Genomic DNA, 16,825 nt, shown 5'->3' on the forward strand with positions numbered 1-16,825 from the left:
TAAACCTGTGAGACAGTACTTACTGCCACGTCAGCATATTCTCTCCTGTTTTCTATCATGTCATTCATGATCTTGTTCTGGGTCCGCTCCACCAGACCTGGGCAACATAAAGCAGTAAGGCGTACACAGCACTGAGGAACGTCCAAAGTCATCACCAGCTTAAATACAGCTCCAAACTAACATGTCATACAAAGCCGTGATCAGCATATCCTGGCTTAGCAACTATACAGCAAAATGCACCACCTTAAGATCAGTTTCTGATGAGGCAGGGATTTATCCAAGATTCCAAACTAAGTACCATAGCAGGCAAATTGGTAAAAATATTGAGTGATTTTGTTCAAAACGGGAATTTTTAACTGTTCATATTTTTGTTAATTCTGAGGATATAAGAAATTATTAATTCAAATTGGGAATTTGTACTCTGATTTCCTGCAAACGTGGGGCTGAATATCAGCGTCTGAGCAGGTCTGGATAAATCCCTGGGAGGAGAAGACCAATAGGCCATGACATCAGATTACTTCAGCGGACATCCCACAGGCCACATGGACAAGTTACCTTAGCGCTAAGACTAACACCCATTCCTTAACAGACTTTATAATACAATAGTTGCAGCACTATGACCCCTATGCAAATGTGCTCTGGTGAATAAATAGATAGACAGACAGACAGACAGACAGACAGACAGACACGGGAGCAAGAATATAGGTTCCCAGCAACCCATTCTTGTCATAAGATTTGTTTTGTTATTTGTTTGTTGTTTAATGCCACATTCAGCAATATATTCCAGCAATGTGACGTCAGTCTGCAAATAATCAAGTCTGGACCAGACAATTCAGTGATTGACATTATGAGCATCAATTCATGCAATTGGAAAAGAATGACATGCACCAACCAAGTCAGCGAAACTGACCACCCGATCTTGCTAGTCGCCTTTTACGGCAAGAATGGGTTGCTGTAGATCTATTCTACCCCGAGTCTTCACAGGTCTCTTGTCATAGAAGCAATAAATGGAACTGGGTGGTCAGGTTCATTGACTTGGCTGATAGCAAGTCATTGTAGTCAAGTGCATGGATTGATGCTCATGATGTCAATCACTTGATTGGCTGGGCCTGACTCGATTATTTACAGACTGCCATCGTAAAGCGGAAATATTGCTAAGTGTGGAATCCAACAATAAACAAACAAATAACAAACAAAAAACTATGTATTGAGTGAGTTGGGTTTTCACCTTCATCTACGAGGTGAAGATATAGTGATTAAAACTTTAAATTACAATAAACGAACTCAAAGGGACCACTAATTTTAGTTTGTTATAACTGTAGTTCATTATAAGCGACTGTGTTATAAACATAGTTTACTGCATGTCAATAGCTTATATATCGCAAATATTAAGTGAGTTGGTGATGTGGGAATTAGTGCTGTTTTGAATCGGGCCATTAGTCAAGCAGCAAAAAGGAGAAAGAAAAAAAGAAAGGCCAATTTGCAAGCGCAGCATGTTATCAACTGTGGGGAAAATATAACGCCAACTATGATAATGGTCAGATGATCACAGAAATCCTTGATGACTTGTTAATAAGTCACTTACATTTTTATACAATCGGAATTCCACTCACCCAGCTTTAAATCAACAGATTTCTCCAGCGACTCGAGACGTTCCGATAGCTTTCCCAACATCGAACGGAGGAACTCAATTTCCTGATCCTTCTGGTTGAGTGTGAACTGTAGGTCGGACATCCTCTCGTCTGTCCTCTGTAGGAACTCCTTCATGCTATCGAACTTGCAAACTTTCATATGCTCTTCAAGCTCTTCCTGAGTTCCCAAAAACTCACAACTGTGGAAATGAAAAGAGTTCAGTTGAAGCATCTAAGGACAACTAAAGAAACAGATGTGTAAGATGGCCTGGATGTTGCTGAAGCCATGACAAATTCAGAAATCAATGGTGGGAAAACACAATCCCCAGAATAAACACAATTATCAAGGATAATGCTTTGTCAAAAAGGGTTTGCAGAGAAATGAATAATCAGTCCCATTGTTTGTTGCGTGTTGAGAAACATGTGATAAATTTACACAGAATGAATTGTGATTATGACATGGAGTTAATTCTGTCAATTATCACCACTTGGCCTGAAGAAGGAACTGAGCTGAGATAACTTATCCCACTTGCAATCGTGTGGAGGTAATTTCATTTGGGGATATTGATCTGACTACAAGATTGAACTGACGGGTTAAATTGACTTGTATTTCTTAATGGATTTAGACGGCATGAACTTGAAAGTTAAAAACATCCTTTTGTTCGATTTACAAACATAAAAAAAATGACAAAATAAACCTGACACTTTATCAAAATAATTCACTTAGTGTACAGATCACTGTGAAATGGGATATTCCTTGAATGATCATGATATTGTTAAAGTTTGAGAATAAACCCACATGTTTTGAGTTAACTTAAATGTACTGACAGAATAACCAACCTTTAACCCCCCAAACAGTAGCTGATATGAAACGTTACAGGGATGCATGAATTATCCTCAAACTGTTTATTTACAGCTTCAACTGTCTGTGTGAGCGTGTCGAGCAGCAGGGAGACAAATATACAAGGTCTGACAATTCACTGATCCAACAGACAAATGCAAGTAACATTTGAACAGGACGAGTCATATGAAAATCTCCCATGTTGACTAGGTTGATGGCGTGTCATCATACCCAAACAGTGTTGTAGCATGCTCATAATATCAACCACTAGTTTATTACAGGTCACAGCTGCACAGTTACAACATGGCGCTCTGCCACAATACGCAACATTCACTCATTCATTAAAAATCAAGCTGTTTGACTGGCTTGTGAAAAAATTGAAAAGTCAATGTTTAAAATAAAGGACATCTTTACAGACTCGAAGGTTGCAGTACAGACGTTTGCGATATCGAGTTTTTAAAAAAACTTAAACTGCACACTTAAACTAATGTTTCTTGTTGTGAATGCTTTGATGTGCCCCTGTTTTGTTAACCTTTGAGCCATGAGAACACCATACCTCAATGGTATCAATGACCCCGAAGGAACTGGTGACATCTTTCAGGACAATACACTCACTTCAAAACGTACAGACCAAGTAACAAGTGTGTTTGTCAAGTGATGGCATGTCAGTGTTGATGTAAGGACAGTGTCTACAGGGGATTGCAGTTCCACCTCACATGTACAAGTGATGGCATGTCAGAGTTGATGTAAGGACGGTGTCTACAGGGGATTGCAGTTCCACCTCACATGTACAAGTGATGGCATGTCAGAGTTGATGTAAGGACGGTGTCTACAGGGGATTGCAGTTCCACCTCACATGTACAAGTGATGGCATGTCAGAGTTGATGTAAGGACGGTGTCTACAGGGGATTGCAGTTCCACCTCACATGTACAAGTGATGGCATGTCAGAGTTGATGTAAGGACGGTGTCTACAGGGGATTACAGTTCCACCTCACATGTACAAGTGATGGCATGTCAGAGTTGATGTAAGGACGGTGTCTACAGGGGATTGCAGTTCCACCTCACATGTACAAGTGATGGCATGTCAGAGTTGATGTAAGGACGGTGTCTACAGGGGATTACAGTTCCACCTCACATGTACAAGTGATGGCATGTCAGAGTTGATGTAAGGACAGTGTCTACAGGGGATTGCAGTTCCACCTCACATGTACAAGTGATGGCATGTCAGAGTTGATGTAAGGACGGTGTCTACAGGGGATTGCAGTTCCACCTCACATGTACAAGTGATGGCATGTCAGAGTTGATGTAAGGACGGTGTCTACAGGGGATTGCAGTTCCACCTCACATGTACAAGTGATGGCATGTCAGAGTTGATGTAAGGACGGTGTCTACAGGGGATTACAGTTCCACCTCACATGTACAAGTGATGGCATGTCAGAGTTGATGTAAGGACGGTGTCTACAGGGGATTGCAGTTCCACCTCACATGTACAAGTGATGGCATGTCAGAGTTGATGTAAGGACGGTGTCTACAGGGGATTACAGTTCCACCTCACATGTACAAGTGATGGCATGTCAGTGTTGATGTAAGGACGGTGTCTACAGGGGATTGCAGTTCCACCTCACATGTACAAGTGATGGCATGTCAGAGTTGATGTAAGGACAGTGTCTACAGGGGATTGCAGTTCCACCTCACATGTACAAGTGATGGCATGTCAGAGTTGATGTAAGGACGGTGTCTACAGGGGATTGCAGTTCCACCTCACATGTACAAGTGATGGCATGTCAGAGTTGATGTAAGGACGGTGTCTACAGGGGATTACAGTTCCACCTCACATGTACAAGTGATGGCATGTCAGAGTTGATGTAAGGACGGTGTCTACAGGGGATTGCAGTTCCACCTCACATGTACAAGTGATGGCATGTCAGAGTTGATGTAAGGACGGTGTCTACAGGGGATTACAGTTCCACCTCACATGTACAAGTGATGGCATGTCAGTGTTGATGTAAGGACGGTGTCTACAGGGGATTGCAGTTCCACCTCACATGTACAAGTGATGGCATGTCAGAGTTGATGTAAGGACGGTGTCTACAGGGGATTACAGTTCCACCTCACATGTACAAGTGATGGCATGTCAGAGTTGATGTAAGGACGGTGTCTACAGGGGATTACAGTTCCACCTCACATGTACAAGTGATGGCATGTCAGTGTTGATGTAAGGACGGTGTCTACAGGGGATTGCAGTTCCACCTCACATGTACAAGTGATGGCATGTCAGAGTTGATGTAAGGACGGTGTCTACAGGGGATTGCAGTTCCACCTCACATGTACAAGTGATGGCATGTCAGAGTTGATGTAAGGACGGTGTCTACAGGGGATTACAGTTCCACCTCACATGTACAAGTGATGGCATGTCAGAGTTGATGTAAGGACGGTGTCTACAGGGGATTGCAGTTCCACCTCACATGTACAAGTGATGGCATGTCAGAGTTGATGTAAGGACAGTGTCTACAGGGGATTGCAGTTCCACCTCACATGTACAAGTGATGGCATGTCAGAGTTGATGTAAGGACGGTGTCTACAGGGGATTGCAGTTCCACCTCACATGTACAAGTGATGGCATGTCAGAGTTGATGTAAGGACGGTGTCTACAGGGGATTGCAGTTCCACCTCACATGTACAAGTGATGGCATGTCAGAGTTGATGTAAGGACAGTGTCTACAGGGGATTGCAGTTCCACCTCACATGTACAAGTGATGGCATGTCAGAGTTGATGTAAGGACAGTGTCTACAGGGGATTGCAGTTCCACCTCACATGTACAAGTGATGGCATGTCAGAGTTGATGTAAGGACAGTGTCTACAGGGGATTGCAGTTCCACCTCACATGTACAAGTGATGGCATGTCAGAGTTGATGTAAGGACGGTGTCTACAGGGGATTGCAGTTCCACCTCACATGTACAAGTGATGGCATGTCAGAGTTGATGTAAGGACGGTGTCTACAGGGGATTGCAGTTCCACCTCACATGTACAAGTGATGGCATGTCAGAGTTGATGTAAGGACAGTGTCTACAGGGGATTGCAGTTCCACCTCACATGTACAAGTGATGGCATGTCAGAGTTGATGTAAGGACGGTGTCTACAGGGGATTGCAGTTCCACCTCACATGTACAAGTGATGGCATGTCAGAGTTGATGTAAGGACGGTGTCTACAGGGGATTGCAGTTCCACCTCACATGTACAAGTGATGGCATGTCAGAGTTGATGTAAGGACGGTGTCTACAGGGGATTGCAGTTCCACCTCACATGTACAAGTGATGGCATGTCAGAGTTGATGTAAGGACGGTGTCTACAGGGGATTGCAGTTCCACCTCACATGTACAAGTGATGGCATGTCAGAGTTGATGTAAGGACGGTGTCTACAGGGGATTGCAGTTCCACCTCACATGTACAAGTGATGGCATGTCAGAGTTGATGTAAGGACGGTGTCTACAGGGGATTGCAGTTCCACCTCACATGTACAAGTGATGGCATGTCAGAGTTGATGTAAGGACGGTGTCTACAGGGGATTGCAGTTCCACCTCACATGTACAAGTGATGGCATGTCAGAGTTGATGTAAGGACGGTGTCTACAGGGGATTACATACAATGTGAGTGAAGAATTGCAGTTCCACCTCACATGTACAAGTGGTGGTTATTGAAGAATTTCATCAAAGCTACAAAGAAGACACACATCTTACTCCTTGAAGTTCTGAACAAATTTCTTCCAGAAATGGAAATAAAATACTCTCTGTATGTGTTTACCATACCAACTATTCCATTGAGACAGCTCTAGTCGCCTTGTCTGTAGATCAAAGATGGAAATGGTGAATAACAAAACTACAACAATTCAAGCTGAAAATCTGACAATGGAAAATCAATATTTCTATGTATCCAAAACGTAGTCAGTTTTGACAGAACATCGTTCAAGTATGTAAACGTAGTAACTTGACCTAACATGTCCGAGCAGTGTACCTTTACACTTCATAAAGTCACATCTCAAGTTTTTCCAAACGGTACAGTGTCTCAATCTGTCCAGTATTTTCTGAGGCCATGCATGCAGTTCTCATGATGCCCCGTTTACAATGACGCCAAGCAAACATCCAACTCTGACTGAAGTGACACAGAGATGCTGTCAGCCAAACCTTGAACAGGGCAATGAGGGAAGTGGAAGTCACACGTCGAGTGCTTCACAGCAGACGTACAAACACCACTAACAAGATTTCACTCTCAGACCCATGTCCCCCATCAATACCACAGAACAAATGATGACTTAATATCTTTGTTAATAGATGGAGATGGAGCACGAGAGCAGCGAACGATAGGTTTTCATCTACTTAATCTACATCCCGCCATCTACAGCATCGATCAGGGTTGATAAAGTGCTCTTCAGACCTCTGACCGTGGACAAGGGGACATTTGATGGTGTTTAGAAGAACAGGAAGTCGTCTGCTCCACTGGCAGATCAAACAGTTAGCTGGATCTGACTATGAATGTGCTGACATTTAACAGGGATTCACTCACATGGTTATTTGACTGTCTGCAAACAACCAAACCACAAATTACATTTTTCCAATACCTACATGAATGCAAATTGCCGTAGCTGGGCCCAAATGCCAAGACACTGCATCGTGGCATGGGGAGTAATACATGCATCCTCAGGCCAGCTATAAGGCTTGATCTTTGCTGTAGACTTGCAGGCAATGCTGCGGAATATCACAGTCAGTGGGTGGTTAAATACTTCGAGGTAGATGTGAGAATTGTGCATTCTACTGCCTCACTGTTAGAGAATCTACGGTGCTGCTGCAGTCAGTTGGTTGGTTGGTTGGTTGGTTTGTTGTTTAACGCCGCACTCAGCAATATTCCACCTATATGACGGCGGTCTGTAAATAATCGATTCTGGACCAGACAATCCAGTGATTGGCATCATGAGCATCAATCCACACAATTGGGATCGATGACATGCCTCAATCAAGTCAGCGAGCCTGACCACCCGATCCCGTTAGTCGCCTTTTATGACAAGCATAGTCACCTTTTACTGCAAGCATGGGTTGCTGAAGAACTATTCTACCCCGGAATCTTCAAGGGTCCTCTCTACAGTCAGCAGGCAAACCTTCGTATCGGTGATACAGAAATGTGTATAGTCTGTTATTATAACATACATTAAAATGACTGGTATATCATGTATATCTTGACTATGGAACCTGTGGGTAAGTGTACATGTCCCCTGTAAACTAATGCTTGTCGTAAGAGGCGACTATGCTTGTCGTAAAAGGCGACTAACAGGATCAGGTAGTCAGCTCAGTGACTTGGTTGATGCATGTCATTGTACCCAAATGTGTGGATTGGTGCTCATGATATCAATCACTGGATAGTCTGGTTCAGACTTGATTATTTACAGGCCTCTATCTTTTACCTACAATATTTCTAAGTGTGTAGCATCAAACAACAGACATACAAAACGAGTGAGTTGGGTTTTCATCTTCATACAGTGATAAAACATAAATTTAAATTACGTCAATAGCTCATATCATAGCTATTAGCGAATGGATGTGGTGGGATTTAATGCCTGCTGAACAGTTTTACAGTTATATCATCGCAAGTCAGCTTCAAGTGGGAGGAAAGCCTGTTGTCACATAAGTTATCTGTGTTGATCATAAGCACGCACATGGTAATGATGGACCAAGGATGAGAGTGTAGCCAATCTTGGATTTGAATTCCAGTCAGCAAATTCTGGCATGGCTAGGGGATGCAACTCTGTTACGAGCACACTCAGTGTGACTACTGACAACCGGTGCCCCTCTATATCAGGTAGGATAACCTGAAATATGATACAAGTCTAAAACACAGAGACCAAAAGCAGCATCTCTTAAGCAAGGAGTGGGTGAGTGAGGGTTAATTCTGGGGTCAACTGGTATTTTCTAGGAGAATAAGGTATAACAAATGAGAGCACAACTTTTCTTTCTAAAATGTTGATTACAGTTTAGTTTATTACATAATTACCTCTTCATGTAATAATTTAGTTTATTACATAATTACCTCTTCATGTAATAATTTAGTTTATTACATAATTACCTCTTCATGTAATAACTTAGTTTATCACATAACTACCTCTTCATGTAATAATTTAGTTTATTACATAATTACCTCTTTATTCATGCAATAATTTAGTTTATCACATAATTACCTCTTCATGTAATAATTTAGTTTATTACATTATTACCTCTTCATGCAATAATTCAGTTTATCACATAATTACCTCTTCACGTAATAATTCAACTTTTGATAACAGTCCTAGAAAAACCTTGTGAATATGGTCACTACGCTACTACCGCACATACACCCTGTGGCCAACACTGCTGGGATGGCTAAGATTGACCTTAGTGTGCGACTCACCCTGACGTGGGTTAGAAGAGGTCTTCACCAAACCATACTTGTTGTTAGAGGCGACTAATGGGATCAGGCTTGCTGACTTGGTTGATGCATGTCATCGTATCCCAAATGCGTGGATCGATGCTCATGATATCAATCCCTAGATCATGACTCAATTATTTACATACTGCTGCCATACAGCTGGAATATTCCTGAGCTTGGCGTTAAACAACAAATAAACAAATTAATGTAATGGTACAATCAACCTTATTAAGACTCTCCTCTATGGTCAAACATGCTGCTATAGTAATCATGGATTTGTCAAATTAAGAAATCACAGGTTGACTCTGAAACGCCCAAAGGAGGTAGACAGCTTCTGACTGTCAGTCTAACCACAAGAATCTTTGCTCAAAAAGCCTTCTTTCATTTTCTTTTATGGTGCCTATGTTAATATACTGAGGTGCAGAGGAGTTATCTTCCCCTTCTCTGTCAGTTCATGCTTGATATAGACGCCAACAAACTTAACTGTGTTACTGCTTTCACATGATACTTACATTCAAAACTCACCCATAAAATGTCGCATTAAGATGAAATTTCATTTGTCAAATAGGTCGTTAACATTCACTCAAAGTAGTTAAGACTTTCGAATCAATAGATATATCCCTTAAAAAATATTTATCAAAATGTTAGGATAAAAAATTGGTTCTGAAAATAGGTTTCAAATCTTCATCCAGTGTCTACTATTTAAGATATCAAACCAACCATAAATATCAATGAACATTAATAACAGCAAAAATTTATCCTAAAATAACTTGATATTAACTTTTATCACGGGCTCATCGCCCAGAAGAAATGGCCACCTCCTGATCTAGATGTATAAATGAGCTGCAGAATCCATTACGCTGTGAAGAACGGTGGTGTGTATCATCTCCAGGTCCTTGTTATACATCCTCAATTGCAGCTTCATGGTCCGTGTGTCACTCCCAGTCATTCCTCCACATAGATAATGCTTATTACAATAGATCATTCCACCAGTTCCCAGAAACAGTCTAGACGACGGGCGAACCTGCTGCTATCACTTGTTCGACTTCCCCCTCCTCTAAATCATTCACAGACGGCAAACATACTGCATTTCTCCTTTAACACTGGAACTGGACATATATGAAGCACTATGAATGGCTATATCATGTTTGGCAGTAAATCTACACCGTTAGGAATTGGGATGGACTCTCACTCTTGTATTTGTTGTTACTGTAGTATTTGGATCAAGGCACTCCTTTATCTTTAAATTGTAACAGTCGGTTCCCAACACTTTTACCATCATTTGAATGAAAGTCATTCTGTCATGGAGTTAAAACAGCAGGTGGCCTCTTGAATCACTGATAGTAGACATGGAAGTTATATATAACATGTGTAATTGTATAGAGGATCCATATTACTATTGGGAGACACAATGAAAATAAATATTTTTATGTTTAGTTTTTTCTGGACCAGACGCTTTTCAGTAGGGGCCCCCCGTGTAATGATAAATATGTGGGTCCTTAATGCCACATTCAACAATATTTCAGCTATATGACAGCTGTCTGTAAATAATTGAGTCAGGGCCAGACAATCCAGTGATTGACATCATAAGCATCGATCTATACAATTGGGATACGATGACATGCATCAACCAAGTCAGCGAGCCTGACCACCCAATCCCGTTAGTTGCCTCTTACGATAAGCATGGTATGTTGAAGGCTTATTCTAACCCAGACTTTATGAATGTAGTATTCAATGGTAAATTATTATAATTTGAACAATACATAATCAGGAAAAAATTCTGACATTTTTGTAAACTATTTCATCTGCAAATGAGCATCCTGCACTACAAATATTATGTGTTCTGGTGTTTTCCAGGGGAACAATTGACTTGCCCTTGCATGTGTTTATGACAGCTAGGTGCCATGGATGGGGCAGGATATGCTCACCTATTCGAGAACACCTGGTATCGACACTATTTGATAATAATTCGTGAATTCTAGTATTTTTTAGGTGAACAAATGACTTGCCCTTGCATGTGTTTATGATGGGTGCCACGGATGGGGCAGGATACGCTCACCTTTTCGAGAACACCTGGTGTCAACAGCACTATTTGATAATAATTCATGAACACAGACTTTTATATTGTCAGAATCATACAATGGATTCTGCTGTAACTAGATTTCATATCATCATGGAAATGTTTTCTGTCACTCTTTCAGTAAATACGAGTCAATGCTACAGAGCCATAACATAAAATTATAACCATATTTAAACCGCTATTTCAGAACACACCCTGAAGAACCAAGGCCATAACATCATGCGGGAAGCCACCAAAGTTCTGTCTACCAACAACAACAACTGGCCACAAAGGAAACTACAAGAAGCCACTGACATCAGGAGACACCAGCCAGCCATGAACCGTGACCAGGGAACCATCTGCCTAGTGCTTGGGACTTATTCCATTGATCTTTGTCGGTGCTAATTACCTAGCTGCCTTAAATTTGCCCTTTGCTATGTCCATTCTTTTACCTATCAGTGCTAATTACCCCAGCCTCCCGTTTGCCCAGTGTCTATTACCTATTACTTATCTATGATAACTTAAGTACTGGCTTCCATACTATCAGCGCTAATTACTGTAAAGTGTTGGCTTCCATTGTCTATTGCTAATCACCCATCAACGCCAATCATCTGTTGGCCTCCCTTGTTAGTTACTACCCTTTGTTATTTTCCACCCTTTGTTATCTTATTATGTTGTTGTCCTTACAGGTACATATATATGTATATATCTGCCTCATGGCTCCCTTAGTTCCCTCCTCCACCCACCTCGGCATTTATTCCAAATTTTAAAATTTCAAAAAATCGATATAAGCAACCCCTAAAAGCCCCCTCTTGGGTTGCACACACCACTTTCACCCTTCTCGGAATACACTAAATGGTCCGGCCAGGCCCGTGTGCGAAATATGCTGCAGTCGGAAAGCGCACGTTAAATCTTCTATATCAGTCAGTCCTTCGCCTGATGAAGGAGTAAGCATATACTCCGAAACATTGTGTTCCTCATAATAAACAAGTTGACATCCATATATTCTCTTCCTTATATATTTAAACGTCACCTCGTGCACTGCAAATATATGTAGAAAGTTCTCCATTCACAATCCTATAATTGAACAGGATAAACATGGATGGATGTATTCACTATTGTTATCTCGGACACATCTGCCATGATCCAATTAGCACCACAAGAGGCAGGACATGTTTGGTTCTCTCCCATTAGGACAGGGTTCACAGGGGGCAGGGAGCGCTGGGAGGGGCAGACACCTCCTCCAGGCATTCATTATACAATCTAGGCTGCCTCTCGATTCACACACTACTAACAGTAGATTCTCAAAGGTTAACCAGAACAGAAGGATAGGACAGTTTGATAACAACCGTCATTATGCGTGTGTAGGTACAAGGTTACTAGATCGTGTGTTTCATCACTGTGAGTATTCACACACATTGAGGTTATACTTTGGGTGTTAATATTTCATATTTAATGAGTCAACAACAAAAGATATGTTTGGACCAAGATCATTAATCCCTTCCCCCCTCCAATGTGTTTCAAGAGGAACACATTTTGCAGAATCTCTGCACAGCACATTAATTCACAGATAATGTAGTGTTTCAGTTTCAACAAAATCAGTGGATGCGTTATCGAGTGACTTTTCTGGTCCATCATTTGATTGACTTGTTTGTTTCAGGCCACCATCGCATGGCAGGAGCACTGCTGTCCCGCGTCAGGCAACAAATACTGAGTTTGTTAGGCAAACTGAGAGAGTGGCGGGTGCTACCAGTCGGGCAGGACATGCTTTGTTTGTTTTTTGTTTAACGCTGCACTCAGCAATCTTCAAGCTATATGACAGCCGTCTGTAAACAATTGAGTCTGGACCAGACAATCCAGTGATTGACTTCATGAGCACTGATCCACACAATCGGGATCGATGACATGCATCAACCAAGTCAGCGAGCCTGACCACCCGATCCCGTTAGTCGCCTCTTACAACAAGCATAGTCATCTTTCACGGCAAGCATGGGTTGCTGAAGACCTATTCTCCCCTGGATCTTCACAGGTTGGTAGGACATGCTTACCCTTTTTATGCTTTAGAATTATCGACTCTCAATACCTTTTACACCCAATAAAATCTGTTTTGGTGTGTAAAAGAGACATTATTTTCTGGCGTTGACATTTTATATTATACATTGGTGTGCACTAAGATACCACATGCTGCACTTTGACATGGACACCCCACTCATGAGTAAAACACTGATTAAGAGCCGACCAGGCCTTGTTATATCAACTTAATGCTGACCACCATGGCAGGGTACAACCAGAACCAATCTTTATAAATCTTTTGGCAGAATGTGGTCAGGGAATGGAAGTGATGTTCATTAATAACTTCTCTTATGATCAATTTCTTTACGTATCTCTGACCCATTGCTCACCAAGTAATGATGCTACCTCAGCAGCAAACAGATGTAGAGGCTTAGGGTTCACATATAGGACACAGTAACTATCACATAAATATCTTAGTACAGAGGGGTCACTACAGTTGGATGGCTTTTCTCAAACCTGGGCCCCGGTCCACAAAGCGATCATAGCGCTACGACAGTCGTAAGTCTATGTTAAAGTCTGGTTGTTATGATCACCTTAGCGCTGTGATCGCTTTGTGGAACAGGGCCATGGAACCTAGAGAGCATGTGCACGTCATGACCTCGAAACTCAGTAAAGTTCTCTGCAGAGGGAAATAATGGACATAAGAAAGTGTTCTGTATTGCATGGGCCTCATCACACAGCAGAAAACTAATTAAAGTGATGTGAGTATCTCAGTACTCTTCCAATCTGACACCTCAAGAAAAAAGAAATATACCGGAATACTTGAACCAATTGCAGTATATGTTCCCCGAGTTAACAGCCTCCCCATATTAAGATGCAAGATCTATATGTTTATATAATAATCTCCACTCATAGGTTACTGGCTCAGAAAATATTACATATATATCATACATACATAACATTGAAGGACCATCAGAGTGAGTGAGTGAATATATTTGTTTGCCACTGCCAGCAATATTACAGCAATATTTCATCTGCTGTAAACATCAGTCACTCTTGCAACAAACACTGAGTACCCACAGGGTCGATTTGTTCTAGTTAAGACTCTGAGATTTTGGTTGAAAATGTGAGTGAGTTAAAAGTCTGAGGGTTTCAACAAACCTATGAACCATCTAAATGCAAGACATATCAGAAAGAATTAAAAAAATAATAATTGGGATACCTTATAGTTAAAAAAAAAACTTACAGTAGTGGCATTATAAAAGGAATTCAATGACAGCAGAAGAGGGAAAGACCAGGAGCAGCATGCACACAACTGAAGGCATGACATGTAAGATTGAACACCTTATCATTACCTGATCCGAGTAGCTCAGTGGGAAAACAGTGGGTTACAATAGTAAACATGATGTGTGGGGTTGCGTCTATTCATGTGCATGACATATTAAAAGGATGTCTATAAATCTTGGGGATGTACCACCACAGTTTTGAGAGGTTCTTCAGCAATATTGATAGAGTGTCGGGTTTTAATCATTACAACGAAAACTTTATGGTGATTGCATCTTGTTTTAAATTTATGTGGCTGTTTCCATTGAAAGTGTGTTCATGTTCCATAACTTCTTTGAGAGGCATTTAGAAGTTGGAGTACTACGTAAGGATACGATATTTAGATGAATGAGAGAGCAACCAAACTATGGAATATATAAGTAAGGATAAGATATATTGATGAACAACTTCTTTATTACAATTGGGAGCGACTTTGGCGTAGATAACACTTGCTTGATAATGATGTTAGAACCTACACCGAAACGTCGCTCTGAATTGTAATAAAGAAGTTTTTCATCCATATATCTTATCCTTACTTATATATTCCACAGTTCGGTTGCTCTCTGCTGGTTTTCCTTGGTAGCCCTGGTTCTCCTCTGTCACCAACAGCAGCTGTCTTCGTGCACGAAGTGAAAAAGTGATGCCATGACTGACAGAGCTACACCACACAATGACCTTTATCAAAGATGGAGAGCTTCTGACTGATTAAGATACCGATGGGTCAAGTGATCCCACTGCTTGTGAAAATGACGTTTAAAGGAACACAGGGCCAAAGGACCCAATATTGCCAAGAAGCAGAGAGTCGCCAGGTTGCGCAGGGCATGTGAACCAGGCCCTCAGGCCATCTGGAGCACTGTAATTGCACCGTAAAGGTCAGTGTGCCAGGATGTCTTTTGTTAAATCTTTCAGTGCGGTAGAAAGAACAAATTTGTTATTTACCCTGTTCATTTCTAGTGGACAGAAGTTCCAGGGACTGACTTGTCCATGATGTCTTACGACCTTCAGGTCTGTTCTTACAATGTCAATAGTGTCTTCTTCTTGCATTCCTCCCAGTTCATGCAAGGACGAATAGTGAGCGAGTGAGCGAGTGAGTGAGTGAGTGAGTGAGTGAGTGAGTGAGTGAGTGAGTGAGTGAGTGAGTGAGTGAGTATTCCAGTTATATCATGATGGGTCAGCTTAATGTGGGAGGAAGGCCCGAAGTGATGCAGGTCTCAGACGTTTACAACTTTGGTGAAACCCACAAGCAGGAGTATGGTGCTGACAAACCTAGAAACATAATCAGGGCAATCTAGATTTCGAACTCAGTCACAGGTTCCTTGAACACCAAAGGGACACAACTCTGCATAATGAGTTGCAGTGCCTTAGATGACTTGACCACTCTGGGCCTTGATCACCCATGCTGACTTCCTGTACAAGCATACTTCAAAGTCATGCATGCTGTGTTGACAAACCTAGAAACATAAGGGCGAACCGGGATTCGAACTACAATCGTAGGATTAAAGCGTGCCAAAGGGACATAACTCTGCACAGCGAACTACGGCACCTGTGTCACCAATGACAAATATAAGAAAATAGCCTTTTACAACATACTCACAAACACTGTCTTAACAATGAGAGTGAGTCATGTTTTACACCACTTTAGCAATATTCCAGCCCTATCACAAAGGGGAACCAAACACACAGGATGGGCTTCCTACACCATATGAAAGTCAAACCCAGGTCTTTGATGTGATGAGTGAACGCTTTAACCACAAGGCTTCAACACCCCCACTTTTCCTAGCAAAGGTACTTTAACACAGAATGAAATCTCAAGGCACTCTTCTGCTCTTGTAGCAAATGTAACTTCCTTCGAGGCCAAACAGACTTGTCATGAAGAACTCACAGCCAAGCCCAGCCTTCTCAGCTCTCTCTAGACTTCAATAGTACCCTGACAAGACCATTCTAAAACACTTTCAATTCTTGTGCAAGGTCCTAAATTATTTCTGCAATATCAAAGAGCCTTTCTGTAACACAATGATTTAAATGCCAGATGAAAGGGAAGAGTTGCTAATGAATATATACCATTGTCAGGCAGTTCCACAGATTCGTCTTAGTAAATAACACCAATATTTGGAATGAGTAACATTCATAGGTTTCACTCGGGCAAATGTTTGTTTTTGTGCTACAGGTGCAGGATCACTATCCATTTAGAATTATTCTTATATTAGCTAATGATTAAAATATTATTTTTAACATCAAATGTCTCCTGATAAGCTATTACATAACCACTGCAGCTATCTCAGACTTGTATCAACTACATGAGGACAAACACAAGGACAAGCTACAATGTGAAGTGGGAAAGTCAGCGTGAGTGAGTGAGTGAGTGAGTGAGTGAGTGAGTGAGTGAGTGAGTGAGTGGTGTATAACACTACTTCTGAACGGTATTTGAGCTTAATCTTGAGGTGAGAGAAAATCCTTAAACTGACGCAGGTCTTCGATGATTACCAAGGGCGGATCCAGCATTTT

At 41.5% G+C, this 16,825-nt stretch overlaps 1 protein-coding gene across 2 annotated transcripts in view; it reads right to left on the reverse strand.

Annotated features, from left to right (window-relative positions):
- The window catches only part of LOC124114026 (E3 ubiquitin-protein ligase TRAF7-like), a 173,285-nt gene that overhangs the window by 58,622 nt on the left and 97,838 nt on the right, over positions 1-16,825 (reverse strand). For both annotated transcript variants that reach the window (XM_046474561.2, XM_048386930.1), the window contains exons 10-11: positions 1,614-1,831; positions 24-97 (exon numbers count right to left, since the gene is read on the reverse strand). In XM_046474561.2, the coding sequence (XP_046330517.1) occupies positions 24-97; positions 1,614-1,831 (292 nt within the window). The remainder of the gene's footprint in view (positions 1-23; positions 98-1,613; positions 1,832-16,825) is intronic.

Source organism: Haliotis rufescens, unplaced genomic scaffold (genome assembly GCF_023055435.1).
Source record: "Haliotis rufescens isolate VD_foot unplaced genomic scaffold, xgHalRufe1.0.p SCAF_62, whole genome shotgun sequence".
NCBI classification, from domain to species: Eukaryota; Metazoa; Mollusca; class Gastropoda; order Lepetellida; family Haliotidae; genus Haliotis; species Haliotis rufescens.